Source organism: Nanorana parkeri, unplaced genomic scaffold (genome assembly GCF_000935625.1).
Source record: "Nanorana parkeri isolate BGI_ZX_2015 unplaced genomic scaffold, ASM93562v1 scaffold801, whole genome shotgun sequence".
Classification (NCBI taxonomy): domain Eukaryota; kingdom Metazoa; phylum Chordata; class Amphibia; order Anura; family Dicroglossidae; genus Nanorana; species Nanorana parkeri.
This window is the reverse complement of record NW_017307069.1, coordinates 306972-323105: the sequence shown is the minus strand read 5'-3', so window position 1 is coordinate 323105 and position 16134 is coordinate 306972. Positions and strand designations below refer to the sequence as shown.

Here is a 16134-nt window from a genome sequence, read left to right as displayed (position 1 = left end):
ATATATATATACACACTCACATATATATATTTATTTATTTTTAAGGAAATACTCAGAAGTGTGGGGCAGTTGTACACCAATCTGATTAATTGTTTCTTATTCCAGCCTCCTCTGAAAAATGTGACTTGAAGTCTGATTAGTTGCTATAGGGGGAGGCAGTTTGTGCAGGGCTTCCCTGCATACCTTTTTAGAATCATCAGCATAATATGTCTGCAGTGGGCAGTGATGAAGCCATTCAAGTATGCCACTAATAACACTCCTTTGCTAAGACCCAAAGTGCTCTCTAGAGCAAAAATATCACCTTGTCACATGACATACCACGCCTGTTGTATGACAAACAATGTCTGTTTTGAAGAGCGATGATGTGAAATGAGTAAAATAAGTAAACTGCTCATGTCCCCACATTAAAGTACATGTGCTGAAGTCAGAATTACCACTAAATTTACCTTTTTTTTTTTTTTAGACTTTTATGCTATCAATTGCAGCCAAGTTCAGCAAAAAAACAGGACTGTGCCCTGTTGTCACATGATTCTGTTCTGTGTAGGCTATCCACATGAAAACTACAGAAGACATTGATTGGAACCAGTGAACACAATTACCTACATTCAAATAAATAAGGTCTACAGCAGCCAAAGATATTTAGCGAAAGAGGCAGCCCATTGCACTAAATGAACACTAGGATGAAAATAGGAGCCACTAATTTGTTAGGATGTGTCTCCTGAGTCAGACTGAATGTTTAGAGACACTGACACCTTGTCTATTCAGGCTAAAGTGATAGTGTTTTGTAAAGCGCCCTCTCCCACCCCCCACCATGATAATTAGCTTGTCGCCATTCCTGATTGTGATGCAGCCAGCGTTAATGCCCAGTGCTTCTGGGTATGCAAAAACATGTGCCCATTTGAAAGTGCTGGGGTCTAGCAGCCAATTCTAGACCCAAACATTGTCACCTAACCGAGGAAGTCATGTCACAGTTTCCCTTAGCATCCGAAACCATCCAACACAAGGGATTTTAGTGCAAGCTGCTACAGAGGCAGGGCCGGATTTTCCACAAGGCCAACCGAGGCCCGGCCTTGGGGCAGCAGGGAGTACAGGGGCAGCAGGGGTGTGGAATTGCTATCTCCTGATGCCCAGGACAGGCAGTTCCTGGCACCGGGCGGGTAGTTGTTTTCTACTTTTAGCCCTGCTTTGGGCAAGCAGGGCTAAATGTACAGAGGGGGATGCGCCGCTTGTTCTGTACAAGTGATCTCGGCGATGTCGCCGAGATCACTTGTATGCAGCCTGCATACAGGGGGGCGCATTGAGGAACCTGGCATTGGGGCAGCAGAGAGAGTAAATCCGGCCCTGTACAGAGGCAGAGCAGCAAGTGATCACTGGCCAAATGAGCTTTATGGGTTTGGGGGCTCTTGACAATGAATGGGCAAGGTGACAGTGTTTTTGGAAGGTCTGCAATTTGGGGAGAGAGGAAAATGGTAAGCTTATTGGTGTGCTGCTTCTCCTTAGGGTTGCCACCTGTCCAGGATTCACCCGGACAGTCCGGGTTTTGAATGCTGTGTCCGGGTTTCATGGCAGCTGAAACCCGGACAAATTATGTCAGGCAGACAGGGGCAACTAAAATTAAGATAGGGGCTACTGGCCCCCCACTAAAAATAGTATTGACAGTGATATTTACATGAGAATGGGTGACTCTATGTACATATGAATAAGCCATAATTCACCCCCCCCCAAAAAAAATTTCAGTGTGTCACTAGAGTGTTCGGGTTGCGCTGGAAGAAAAGGTGGCAACCCTACTTCTCCTTCAGAATACAACCACAATCTGGAGGCTCGCTGGTGACAAAGCAGTATTGCTAAAATGCAGTAAAGACAACTGAGGTCATTGACCTGACTGTGCTGCTTGACAGAAGTCTGACCAAACACAAATGCCAATTTCATGTGGCAGGGAAAACAGTTAATGTATATGTATTTTAGCTTTGTATATAGATGTTTCTTTGGAGTTCAGCATTAAATGCGTCTTTAAATGCAGCTAATGTACTGTAAATACCTAAATGTATCATGTCGGCCTACTGGAGACAGAGAGCCAGGACTCATCAGTGGGTCATCATTGAGCCGTCAGCAAGCTGGATGTGAGTCTAGGTCCTACTGTAGTGCTGGTCACAGAGAATTACAAATCGTTTTTGGCAGGTAATACATTACCAATATTTGGTTTTCATCTGTGCAGTTACCAGCTTGCCTGAGGTTTAATTCAAAAGCTTAAAAGCAAACCATGCTTTAAAGCTATAGGTATTATATTTTACAATTTTAATCAAAAATTGTCAAAAAACATGAAAAAAAATCCAGATTTCTATGTTTTATTTAAAGTAGGATAATCTGGTTACTTGTCATTACGTCTGTGAATCAAGAATGCAGTTCATATTTTTCCTTGACATTTATCATGCAGAAATATGTCTGCCTTTATCCCTCACACGCAGCGAGTGTATATAGTAAACTCTGTATGACCTTATTAGCACTAATAGTCTATCTAATAATAACTTGCTGTGTAAGCAGGCCATCTGCTTCAACATCATGTTCAAAACTTGAAAATGCAGCTGTTTCATTCATTTTACTTTTAGAAAAGGTGAAGGCTGTATTTCCTAGGTCAGGTCGGAGAGGAATGTTGGGAGGGACACTTCAAACGTAAAGGAAAATCAATGTATGGAATGCACAATAAGTTGCATTGCCTCCAAAATCATCTTTTCCCTCAAGTTATTTTTTCCTACTTTTTGTCCCCAGGAAACATACTAAAGTTGAACAAAGAGGCTGTAGGGTTGATTTACTAAAACAGTAGAGACTGTTCACTTAGCAAAGTGAACGTTGATTTTGTACAGTGGGCTTTCAGACTTTAGTAAATAACATGAAGCTGCATTCACTTCAATCACATGCTTGCAAAAATACTGCTTTTTTAAAATTTCCCTTGCACATAATTGGGTATTAAGCGTGAACACATATACACATTCTTTACTGTTACTCACTTTGCAGAGTGACCTTTACTTTTCCAAGTGTATGTTCACTTAGGGCTCAGTCACACTAGATGCAGTGCTTTCCGACCCGATTTTGGGCAGAACGCACTGCCTCACATTGCGGCCGCCTCACTTGTTAGTGGGGTAGGAGGGGGCGTGGCGGGCCATTTGCTACCAAAGTCTGCGATCACAGACATAGTCGTATTCATGACAGGTAATCCTAGTGCGGTCCTTAACCAACCAGCCCCAGCTACTTCTGAAGACTGCACAAAAGCTGATGCCTCTGCAGATCACTATGTCCTTCAGCCTATAAATTACAGTTACTGCTGTCACTTTTTAAAGCTCCTGCCATAGTGCAGGGAAATAAAATGGTTTTCTTGGTGCCTTTCTGCCTTTGAATTCCCCTTGCTCTTTGGAATATTTACATACACAAAAATATTAACAATAACATAAAAATAAAAAATCTGATTCAGTTCTAAAAATTGGTTCAGTTGGTAAACTAGGCATAGAATTAGAGATGGCAGCCCAACTTCAAAAGTGCTTTTAGTTCTGGATAGAGAAGGAAAGGGTTAGAACCTCTGTCAGGCTCCAGAAAAATGCACACCACAGCGCTCAGCAGACTCCCAATGATATTCTCCACCGGCAATCGTTTACAGGCTGCCGTCCTCAAAAGGCCACTGGGAAGTATTCCTCACAAAACATGCAAAACAAACAAACAGACCGCGCCTTGTCCTCGTGTAATACAGTTTATTAATCAATAAACATACAAGCTGACATAAAATACTACTCACATGGTAATCACGGAATGAATGGTACAAGGCAGACCCCACACAAAGCTCTGAGAAGGGGGTATATTCCCCGAAACACGTCAGCTAGCAAAGCAGCTTTGTGTGGGGTCTGCCTTGTGCCATTCATGCAGTGATTACCATGTGAGTACCGTATATACTCGAGTATAAGCCGAGATTTTCAGCCCATTTTTTTGGGTGAAAAGTGCCCCCCTCGGCTTATACTCGAGTATATACGGTACTCACATGGTAATCACGGAATGAATGGTACAAGGCAGACCCCACACAAAGCTCTGAGAAGGGGGTATATTCCCCGAAACACGTCAGCTAGCAAAGCAGCTTTGTGTGGGGTCTGCCTTGTACCATTCATTCCGTGATTACCATGTGAGTACCGTATATACTCGAGTATAAGCCGAGATTTTCAGCCCATTTTTTGGGTGAAAAGTGCCCCCCTCGGCTTATACTCGAGTATATACGGTACTCACATGGTAATCACGGAATGAATGGTACAAGGCAGACCCCACACAAAGCTCTGAGAAGGGGGTATATTCCCCGAAACACGTCAGCTAGCAAAGCAGCTTTGTGTGGGGTCTGCCTTGTACCATTCATTCCGTGATTACCATGTGAGTACCGTATATACTCGAGTATAAGCCGAGATTTTCAGCCCATTTTTTGGGTGAAAAGTGCCCCCCTCGGCTTATACTCGAGTATATACGGTACTCACATGGTAATCACGGAATGAATGGTACAAGGCAGACCCCACACAAAGCTCTGAGAAGGGGGTATATTCCCCGAAACACGTCAGCTAGCAAAGCAGCTTTGTGTGGGGTCTGCCTTGTACCATTCATTCCGTGATTACCATGTGAGTACCGTATATACTCGAGTATAAGCCGAGATTTTCAGCCCATTTTTTGGGTGAAAAGTGCCCCCCTCGGCTTATACTCGAGTATATACGGTAGTATTTTATGTCAGCTTGTATGTTCATCGATTAATAAAATGTATTACCCAAGGACAAGGCGCTGTCTGTTTGTTTGTTTTTCTCTGTCGGCTATAAATGCTGTCCATGTCCTGTGTCTGACCGGAAGTGAAAGGAAGTGTCCCTAATGGGGGCACAGATAGCAATCTACTAGAAAATGTGCCTATATTACTGGAAAAGGGGAATCCCCCCTCACGTCCCTGTCTGTCTTACACCCATCAATTAGACTTTAAGGAAGGATACATTTCCCCCATAGGAACACAGCCAGACATAAAAAGTTGACATAGATTTTTATTTTTCCCCACTCTTCAAATGTAAAAAAAAAAAAAAACTGATTTTGGTTTAAGACATGAATAAAGCCCAACTTCTGCCTGGACTGAAAAATAAAAAATGATCCACTTTTGTTTAGGCTGAATATAAGAATACCTCATTCCATGGTCCCACCGTAGCAAGCACTGTAGTCTTTTCTCCCGTGGGCTCATGAGCGGGCCATAAACATCAACACATGCAGTGCAGGACCAGCAGACAGACACCATTGGTCCTGCACTGCATTGCACATAATGTCATCAGCGAAAGGGGCGGCGGCACAACCAGGCCAGCCAATTTCCATTTCAAAGATGATGCCTACTTTTAGAAGTCTAAGGTGAAACTAAAGTAAAGGTACCTATGCACACTGTCATTGCCATGGGTAGCAGCCCAACCAAGTGTTCTGGTTGAGATGGTGGTTAGGCATTTTTTTTTTTTTTAACTGGAACATTTTTAACCATGGCACAATAATACCAGCAATACCAGAGACATGCAGCTAACCCCTCACCCTCAAACCTATAAACTTGCATGCCTGGTGGATTTGGGTGTACAGATATACAAAATTATTTTTGCAACAAATTATTTTAAATGTTGAGATTATGCTTCCACATACAACCCCCATTCAACATCTATGACCAGCTCTAGTTCATCCTTTTTAATAGAGTTTAAAATTCACTGAGGTCTTTATTCATTCTGTAGATGGGCCCCCACATTGATGTCATTATATAAACACTACTTTGCCAGGCTCAACAGAGTTTGGTCATGAAGAAATGTGGGTTGGATTGCTATATATGCAAGGGCTGTCTTTTACTCCCTGTCTGTTTTTTTAGATTACTAGATAAAGGTGCATTATCAGATAAAATAAGCCAATAACTAATATAAAATACAATTTCTGTTCCTTAAATGGGAACTCCAGCATTACCCTATTTTCCCCACACTTGTAGCAAGTCTTCTCCTGTGACGAAGTTAGATACTCTCAATTTCTTTGTAAACTTGCATGCATCATCATAACCCTTGGAAGCTGCAGCAGCATCTTGAGCCCACCTTCATTCACTGTCCGAATGACCTCCATCATTTACCAATCACTTCTCCCCTGATCCATACCAGAATTTGTTCCCCGCTCACATTTGTAAGCCTTCTCTGCCATCAATAATTTTTTTTCCTGAGCTTCATGTGAAAGAACACATTCCCGGCATCCATACTGACGTGCCTGTAGCTAGTCAACCAATCAGCAGACTCAAAACTAAATTTTGCACCAACAGTGGCCAGCAATGGGATGCAGTCACATATAAAGGGATCCTGGGGGTGTGTACTTTCATATAAATCTTTTCAAAAAGATCCAAGCCAGGAAGCTGGGACATTTACAGAAGCCTGCCGGCCCCTCCCGCCAAACACGGTGCAAAGAGCAACAGACAGTGCTAGCGATAACATCACTGACTCTCAAAACAGGTTCCTATTGAAAACCAAAATGATTTTATTAAAACAATATAATTGCATGTTAATCAGGGAGAGGGGGAACAAGGGGAGATATTATATGCATATACTACACTTCAGCTTTAAAGAGGAATTCCAGACAAGTATAAAGGAATTAGTGAGCGGGTAGGCTGCACCCTTGGTGTCCATTTCTAGACTTTGTTTTCAACATTGGATAATGCCTTTAACATAAAGAGCCAATTGATTATGTCATTGGGGGTTCTTTTAAACCTTTCCACTCAGGGGTCTGAAAAAATTAGATGATTGTTAATATTTGTGTAGCCTGCCTAATTCAGCACTAGTTGGATGTTTTGACAATTTTCCTATATTTCCTGAAGCATTTATGACACTTCATCATTGAAGCAGAGTAGAGCAGAGGTCTTTGAACATCTCAGAGGTTATTCTCTTGTGCCTCTCGTTGCTTTTCCAGGACACTGACATATAAAACAGAAGTGCCATTGTGTGCCCAAGTGCTGGTTTGTACATCCAGGCCAACATCAGATGCCAACCAGTTATTTCATAGAACTTGACAGCTCAGGCTGCAAGAAAAGGCACAGCCAAGTCCTGGTGCTGGGGAGGGGCAGGCGAGTTGAAAGCTGTCTTTTGTGATGTTTGAAAAGAAACCCTTTATTTCTGGGACACAAACCCGGCACAGCCTATAATCAAGTAGACTATATTGACTGTTGGAAGCCTGTCATTTCGTGCTTCTCCTGTTAGTCTCCAAGCGTAACATAATGATGATAACAACCATTTTAGGTGTTATTGCATTAATGCCAGGCTGGATCCTGCTATTTAATGTGTTTATAGACGTGGAGACCAAGTTGTAGGCAAATGTTTTTGTGACAGAATTCTAAGGTCAACTGAGTTTTTCCTGCATGGGAATTTTATCATTCAACAGCTATAGTAATGTCAAGGTCTCTCTTTCCTTTCAAATCACTCTGACAAAGGAAGAACTTTTATTCAAGTGTTTCTTTGTCTCAGATAAGAAACAAAACCATCTTTAGACAAATTTACAGCCGCTAATGGATGTAGTAACTAGGCGACGGGGAAACACGAGCAAGGTAAGTATCAGTCGGCGTTAGTGGGGCAGTTTGGTTTAAAATGTATCTCCATTTGCAGCCAAATTGGGATAGCTCCTAATATTTTATTTGTTACATGTTCCTATTCACATAGCTAAAATATTTAAAATTGCTTCTTCCATTTTTAAGGGCTTTTTACTTGCTTAAAATCTCACCTAGCTTCCCCCATATGCAATGTTAGTAGTATAAAACCCTAAAATATTAAAATCAGTTATAGCAGCTGACCTAAGAAGCTGGTATTTACCCAGTATTCTGCTTCCTCTTCTATAAAATCTTGCCTTTCTTCATGTTGGAGCCAGTCCAAAGATCACTAGCACAGGTTCCGGGTTTTTGGGTGGCTCTGTTGCCTTCCAGAGTCCAATGGAGCCACCCTTACGTGCACGCTCCTGGGAAAAAGAGAGACTCCAAGCTGATGATATGATGCTGCCAGGGTGCACTGATGGCGTGCATGCGCAGTGTCTGAGGTGGCGATGGAATTATAGTCCCGAGGAGGGGGAACAGGGAGATTATCTCTAAGTGATGAGTGCTCGCCTCCAAAGAAGTATAGGAAAGCAGCACAGGGGAACCCGGAGGCTGTGGTGGTGAACAAATAATATTTAAGTGTTTCCAGATATTTGTTCACAAAAACATGTGTCCTGTATTCAGCTGATATATAAAAATGTATTCAAGCTGAAAAATGCAAGTCTTTAGTACTAGAGGGTGTGGAGTTTTAGTTTACCATAATTAACCCTGTGTGTACTGTGCTGGCAGATTTCATTATCAGTTGTGAACTAGATTTGAACACTGTCTGTCCTAACAAAGAGTTAAGGATCTAGAAGTATTGTATGCTGAAGAGAGGAAGTTCAGAGTGCCCCTATTCTTTCTATGGGGGCATACTCCCTTTCAAACTGTTCAGAATATCTTGCAGCCTGCACAAAGGCCTTCTCCAAAGAAATATCTAAAAGGTAATACATATTTATATTATTAGGTATGCTGTGTAAATGAGAACACATAACAAGTATATAGTAGGGGTTTCTTCACATTTGACTGCAAAAGTGGAAATATACTTCAAGGTCTATTAGGAAAACACCTTGGATTTAAATTGTACTAGTGGTCAGTGCAAACAGAACATATACTTGATACTAGTGAACATTTCAGCTTAATTGCATAATAAATCATGTAAAGAGGGGAAAGGCTGTTGTGTCCTAGCTTCACTGAGAGAAATATGTGCACTGTCATTGCTGACCTTCTGAAAATGCTTGTTGCCTGCTGTGTCTGATTTTGGTATTTACTGAGTCAAAGACCAGAAGTGTGCAACCAGCGAAATCAAAGTGAAGTCAGAACTCTTGATCTGCATACTTGTTCCATTTCATATGCATATATGTGAGCTGTTTACCTGTCACAGAATTTGCATTCCTGAGATTTAAACCGCACTGCCAGACAGCAGAGTCAGCCTTGAGACCTGATTTTTTTCTACAGCAGTTTATTAGTAGAACTAGATCCTGTCCCTGCCCCAGCCTGGACAACTGAAGGAGAAACAGAAGACTGATGAGCTCATGTCCCTGTCATTCTGCCCACTCCTCCTATCTGCATTGTTCTTTTTAGCGCATGAGCACTGCCTTGCAGTTGGTTGGCTACTTGTGCTGCTTTTCCCTATCTGTCTAAGCTCTGTTGTATAGGGATTGCACACTGATACCAGGTCAAACACTGCTTGGGTTTAAAAAAACACATTTAATAATGAATCAACAAATACACAACTGTGTTATTTGTGACTTTTGTATCGGTCTAGAGGTCACATTTATTTGTTTATTACTTTTATAAGTAAATGAATTGGTGTTTTTTGCCCTCAGCCAAATTCATGTAAGGTCCCATGAATGAGCATGTGGATGAAGACATCTGTCATCTCTATGATGTTGCTTTGTACAAGCAGCGTGGGTTAGCGCTGCAGCACACTCAGGCAACACTGTTTAAACTGTTTTTCAAGTGCAACGTGATGGTAATGTGTCACAGGTACATTACAGTCTGGCAATAATTGGTATTGCTATAGGTACTCCACTGTAGTCTGAGGGTCAGGCTGTGTCTGTAAAAAAAAATCTTGGTACCTTTTGGTTGTTGTACATTTGTAGTGTCGAGTAGCAGACAGTCGTTCGTGTTTGTAGATATACAATATAACTTCGTTATTGTCACACATCATAACTTAAAGATATTGTTGTCTTCTTCTTCTTCCCCCAGGGCCGGTGTACAAGAGAAAACTGTAAATATCTGCACCCTCCGCCGCACTTAAAAACACAGCTAGAAATCAATGGACGAAATAACCTTATACAGCAAAAGACAGCTGCTGCCATGATTGCGCAGCAGATGCAGTTCATGCTCCCCGGCGCCCAGCTACAGCCAATTGTAAGTAACTCACCTGTTATATGTCCCTCTGCTGCATTCATACTATACACATTGATTTTGTTACTCCATTTTTTTGAGACTTAAAAGAACTCTGGGAACATTCCTTCTTTGGATTTGGGGGAGGAAGAAAGTGATGCTGTAAATTACATTCACCACTGTTATAAAATTGGGCTCACCTTAGCTTTCTTCCAGTCTCAACACGTTTCTCTGAACACCACTCTGCAGCAGGCATTTGTAAAGTAGTCAGCCCTATAGAGATGTAAAGGAACAGGCTGCAGAGCGATGCTCAGGGGACAGAAGTATGCTGGGCTGGAAACAAGTTGTGAGGACAAAAATTTGGGGTCTCGTAGCCACAAAGAAAAGAGTAATTTATAGCACTACACTTGCCTCCCCCAAAATCCAGAGAGCAAAGGTTTAAGGAATTCTCCTTTAAAGTGGATCGAGCATCATATATATTTTTCACATAAAATGTTTGCATGCTCCTTCATAAGTGTAACACTAACAGGCACAGGTTTTGTTACCTCTCCCAGAGAATGCAGCACTGCCATTGACAATGCCTTCATCTGATCTTCTCACTGGATGGAGGGAGCCATATTTGTTCTGGCACCCTCCAGGATCTGCATCTACTTCCTGGACTGAGATCCTGAAGAATTTAAAGAAGGAATGGGAGCACTACACGTCTGATCAAAGTCCAGTAAGCCTGTATTGCATTTGACAAGAAAAAAAGAGAACGGGGGTAATTTATCAAAACTGAGTAGACAGAATCTGGAACATCATCAGCTTATATCTTTCATTTTCAAAGCCTAACTGAACAAACCAAATAGAGCGGCTCTAGATTTTGTTTGCTCCAGTTTTGATCAATTCCCCTCAACGTGTTTCAGTGGTCAGAAATCCCCCTTCATCAGGACTTTGATTCTGGCTGTAAATATTAGTAATTCTAGACAATATATTGCAAAATAAAAGGATATGAACTGTAAAGATACAGGTCACTTGTCCTTTATTTTGCAGTTTATGGTCCAGGATTCCTCATATTTTAAGCCAGAATCTAAGCCCTGATGAAGGGGGATTTTTGACCAATCAAACATGTTGACTTTCTCTTCTAGGCTCTTGGCATGTGCCATGGAGGTAAAGCAAATTGTGTTAAGTGTGCTACCACAACCTGTAGTCTGAATGGGACCTCACTTAGATGACAATCATACATTTCATACCAGGGCTGGCTTTCACTTCCAGACTGGCCCTGACAGGAACCATGTTGCTGAGCTAGAGAGAGTTGAGTGGATATGATTGGTCCATCGACACATGCAGCTGAATTATGCAAGTTTGTATTTTGATACTGTTGCCACCAGCCCCTACCCACTAATTGAAGAAGAACGTTATAGCTTTAATTCCTGATACATGAACAAACCTGCCAATTATTTATTTTGCTCCTGATGTCATGTCCATTAACTTTACTTAAATCATTTTTTTTCATGTATTAGTGTCATGAGCTATTTTAAATTTTTGTAATTACTGCTCTAGTGTGTTACTTCTCTAGCTTAGCTGCTAACGATGACAATGACAAGTAGAGCACGAGTTTCACAATTGTTCCCAGTACTATTTATAATGGAATTAGGGCAGATCTACTGGGTTTTGTGGTTTCTATCGTGTGTTTGAATACCTTGTGAAACCTTCTATCACTCCTGTGTGTTTCCAAGCACATAAAGATCCAAAGGAAATACCACGTTTACACAACCTAACTATTTTATGCTTTCGTTTAGCTCCTGTGTATAAGTACCATGATGGGTGTGATAAGCTCCTCCCCCTCTGAAATCTTTAGCTGGTTTTGATAGTATAGACCCTGGGGAACATAAATCATTTCATGTTGTTAAAATTCTGTTTATAAGCAACTTTTATTGTTTTCTCCAAATCACTGATCATTTCATTTGAGTGTGATTTAGGTTTATAGATGACCATTTTCACTGAGACAGTATGGAGTGTATTTGTAAACTATTCGCAGAGCCATTCACCCTGCTAAATTGCATAAACATTCATTTTGTGCCAATGGAGGCAAAAACAAACATTGTTAGCATATTTTCCTTTGCAGATTAACATTATGGCCAGTAGATCAAGCTGAGGGGCATAGGAAATAAACACTTATTTCCTGTGCTCCTCAGCTCCATCTTGTTGTCATAATGTGGTATTTTCCTGATATGACATTCGACCTGCAATGACAGTATACTAATAGCCATAAAACAGTTAGTTAGAACAACAATAACTCTTGACTGAACAAGACATATTTAAAATTAAAGGTGTCTGTAGACATAGCTTAATTTGTGTCTTTTTATATCTGCCTTAAGTTCAGCTTTAAAGAAGAACTCTGGGGGGGGGGGGGGATTCTTAACCCTTGCAGTGGTGCTAACCTGTAGATTTGACACAAGGACGCTGAGGGGCATACCAACACTGGGTTATACTCACTCGAACCTCACAGCCAGCTGGCTGTTACAGCGCTCTCTCAAGCTTGTATCCAGCGGTGGTATGCCCCTTGGCATCATCACATCCAATACCTCACCGTACCTTAGACTGTTGGAGCGGAGGGGGAGAGAGGCTGGAAAGTCTGGTCTAACAGCCAGCCGGCTCTGAGGATCGGATTGGTATAACTTTTTTTTGTTTTCACACTTAGACGGAAACAAGCACTTAACCCTTGCAGTACGGGGATAGCCCCAGTGCAAGAATTAAGAACATTTTTGTTTAACTTCTTGAATGATTCCTTGTGTGTGTATATAGTAAGCTAGCATGCTCTAGCATCTTGTAGCAATCAATCACATACGATTGGTGCCTCATGTGATTTGCAAGATTGTTACTATATGCTACTTGTGTAGTTGCTCCACTGGGGGCCTTTGATTCCATCTGTTTAGCAATCATTTGTTACTTCTAGCTGCATTAACACAATATATGGTAAAGAGCAACATATAGAGCGTTACTGTACATGTGTTGATGGAGTTCAAAGGATTTCAAAAGCATGAATCAGCCCGAAATATCATGGTAGCAAGATATTAATATTGCCTGTGTAGCTTACCTTAGGTAGCTTTTGGTAGCAACTCCAACTTTGTCTAGTTTTCTTTTCTTCAGTCTTTACACAGTCCTTGCAAATTGTACTGAGGTGACACACAACATTTAAATACTGACTAATCAATGAGCGAGGAATGGTAGCGTCCTGAACGTCGCATCTGTACTAGTCATGAATAATCATGTGCATGGATGCCACTTAACCTTAAACCTTCCTCTAAGTTGTCTATTATTTTTAAAGACTTGCACTCAGAGCTCATCAGAGACTAAGAGAGGGATCCAGGAAAGTAATGGCAATTTAACATAATGTCACTAAGTGAAAAGTTACATGTGCAGAGCTGCTGGTAATTAACGGTTGTTGAATTAATTTATTGTATGCCGGAAAACCTGCATTTTGCTTTAGTGAGTTTCACTTTCCATAACGTGCATATATGATGGCGGTTGTAAGGGTACAATCTCTATCCAATGAAACAGGAATATGCATCTTATTAGGAGTGGATTTTTCATATACTGTGTACATCATGCTAAAAGCTTGCACTCTCCTTCAGTAGTCTGCAGATAGCTTAACCCTTTTGCTGTTGGCCATCTCATATCCTGCAACTCATGATGGCAGGGCCAATAAAAAAATACATATTACAGATGTGAAAATATTGCAAAAATCCCACTTTCCTCCCTTGCTGTATAGGTGTTAGTCTAGAGCAGTGGTTTCTTAACCTGTGTAACCCCAAGACCCACATTTGTCCTTAGTCATTAAGTCATGACCCAAGTCACACCACACTGGAACACATGGCATTGTGGTACACGATCGAACTGTGGGCAGGAGGTGCGTTTGGGTTGCCATTCAAATGAATGACAACGCAATGTACCTCCCACACCAGAACATGCGGTAGGTGCGATTGCGTGGTACAGTGTGTTAATCACACGGGACTGATGTGCGATTAACGAACTGTACTGGTGTGAACAAGCCCTCAATAACACAGACTGTATGGATTTTCCTCGCGGCTCCTGAGCCCACCCCACCTCAAGCTGACACTCGGTGCCAGGCAGCATATTTTGAATGGCTGCTTGGTGCGAGAACTGACAGTGCTGTGCTAGGGGGAGGCTGAGGAGGCTCTCATCTGGCACAGTAGAAGGCATGCGGCGACCCACCTGAACATGGGGTTGAGACTCACTTTTAGGTTGCGACCTATCAGTTGAGAACCCACGGGTCTTGGGTGAGCTTTCAAGAGATCCTGTTCATCTTGGTTGCAAGCAATTACTTTCCTGTTTCTACACCCAATCATTGCTGCTTCATTTTAAATCCTTCTTTTTCACATTACAGTTATTGATTTTTGTGAGGGAGGATCCTCTGTAGACACTGTTAGTAGAACTTTCTTGGCAGAGTCTTTTTCATCCAATTGATAAGACTTACCCACCTAAGTCTGCTTATCTTTATGAATTTTACAACATCAAAGTCACCAAACAACCATCAGGTTTCATATCTGGTTCTGTTATGCTCCCTTTCGTCTTCAAATACCATACCATAAATGTATCGGTAGACTGTGCCCATGCCACTTGATCTCATTTTGACAGCAACCAGCTCTCAAACTTTCCATGCATATATAAAGGTTTCCTCTGTTTCAGCAGCATCAGGTAACGAGGCCTAATCTGATTAACTGATTCTGTGGTGAGTCCTCCTACCTGAGCTGTGCTCAGTTATCTATTGTTTTATTAAAGCGGAAACTACACCCTCCTATCCTTTACAGCCAAGGAAGGTGCCATCTTAGACTCTATTTGGATGCAGGTGCCATAGTGCTCCACATGTGATCCGCTATGGCACCAGCCTTCTGAGGGCTTGAAAGTTCAGTTGAGAGCTGAAATAAGCAACCTGGCAACTTTGACAGTCAGCATGCCTTAAAAGTAACTGTTTGGGCAGACAATAAATTGGTGGGTAAAGTTCTTCTTTAACATTATAGTGATTTCCATCATCAATTTGATAGCAATTAGTTTCTAGAAAGAAAAACAATTAATCCGTACACATATGGTATAGTTGCATTTAGTATTATGTTGCTAATATTTTGCTGGTATAAAGCCACAGGGTGGGCCTCCTCTGTGCAAGTCCTTACTTAACCATGTTGACCAGGGGTAGGCAACCTTAGCACTCCAGCTATAGTGAAAATACAATAACACGAGGTCATTGCAATATTCTGAAAACCACAGGCATGACTCCCAGAGGCAGACCATAGCGCACATACTGTACAATAAAATGCTGTAAAGCAACACACGTGTGAAGAGTCATACTATGTACACTGCCTGTCCAAAAAAAAGTCATCACCTGGATGTAGCTAAGCAAATATGTAAGAGCCTTCCATTGGAATTAGCCTAGGTTCAGGAACGGTATGTCCCCAAAAAAATGAGGTCAGCTGCCTACCTGAATATACTGAATGACCAGGTTTTTCCGCCAATTAATTTTTTCTTCCTTGATGGCACAGGCATATTCCAAGATGACAGTGTCAGGATTCATCGGGCTCAAATTATTAAAGAATGGTTCAGGGAGTATGAGACATTACTTTCACACATGGATTGGCCAACACAGAGTCCAGACAGACCTTTACCCCATTGAGAATCTTTGGGATGTGCTGGAGAAGAAAAATAATGTTGTGACATTGCAAAAGCTTATCGAAATGATGCCACGGCGAATGCGAGCCGTAATCAAAGCTAAAGGCGGTCTAACTAAATATTAGAGTGTGTGACTTTTGGACAGGCAGTGTATTTCGCACAGTACTCATCAGAGGATAACAAGGGAATACAAAGGGTAAAGGAAAGCACGTATATTAGCAAATGAGCATTGAGCTGTTACTAATACATTTCGCCATGTGCTGCAGTGTTTAAGTATCATAGATTCTCCTTTTAGTTCACTTGATCAGCTTTTGCATTGTTTGAGGTTCAGTTTTGAATGCCATATTCAGAATGTGTCTGGGTTGTTTACTCATCCTCCAGACCATCAGGAACACGATGCATGTGATCATTATGTGATTTGTTGGATGTCTCCCCATGTGATCTGATACATGTAGTATTTGTTTATAATATAGACAGCAAAATGCTTCAAGTTTATTTCCTAT

The 16134-nt window shown here is 41.5% G+C and overlaps 1 protein-coding gene across 3 annotated transcripts in view; it reads left to right on the top strand.

Annotated features, from left to right (window-relative positions):
• LOC108794004 (muscleblind-like protein 3) overlaps positions 1–16134 on the top strand; it is a 138350-nt gene that overhangs the window by 83830 nt on the left and 38386 nt on the right. For all 3 annotated transcript variants that reach the window (XM_018564967.1, XM_018564965.1, XM_018564966.1), the window contains exon 3: positions 9824–9988. In XM_018564967.1, the coding sequence (XP_018420469.1) occupies positions 9824–9988 (165 nt within the window). The remainder of the gene's footprint in view (positions 1–9823; positions 9989–16134) is intronic.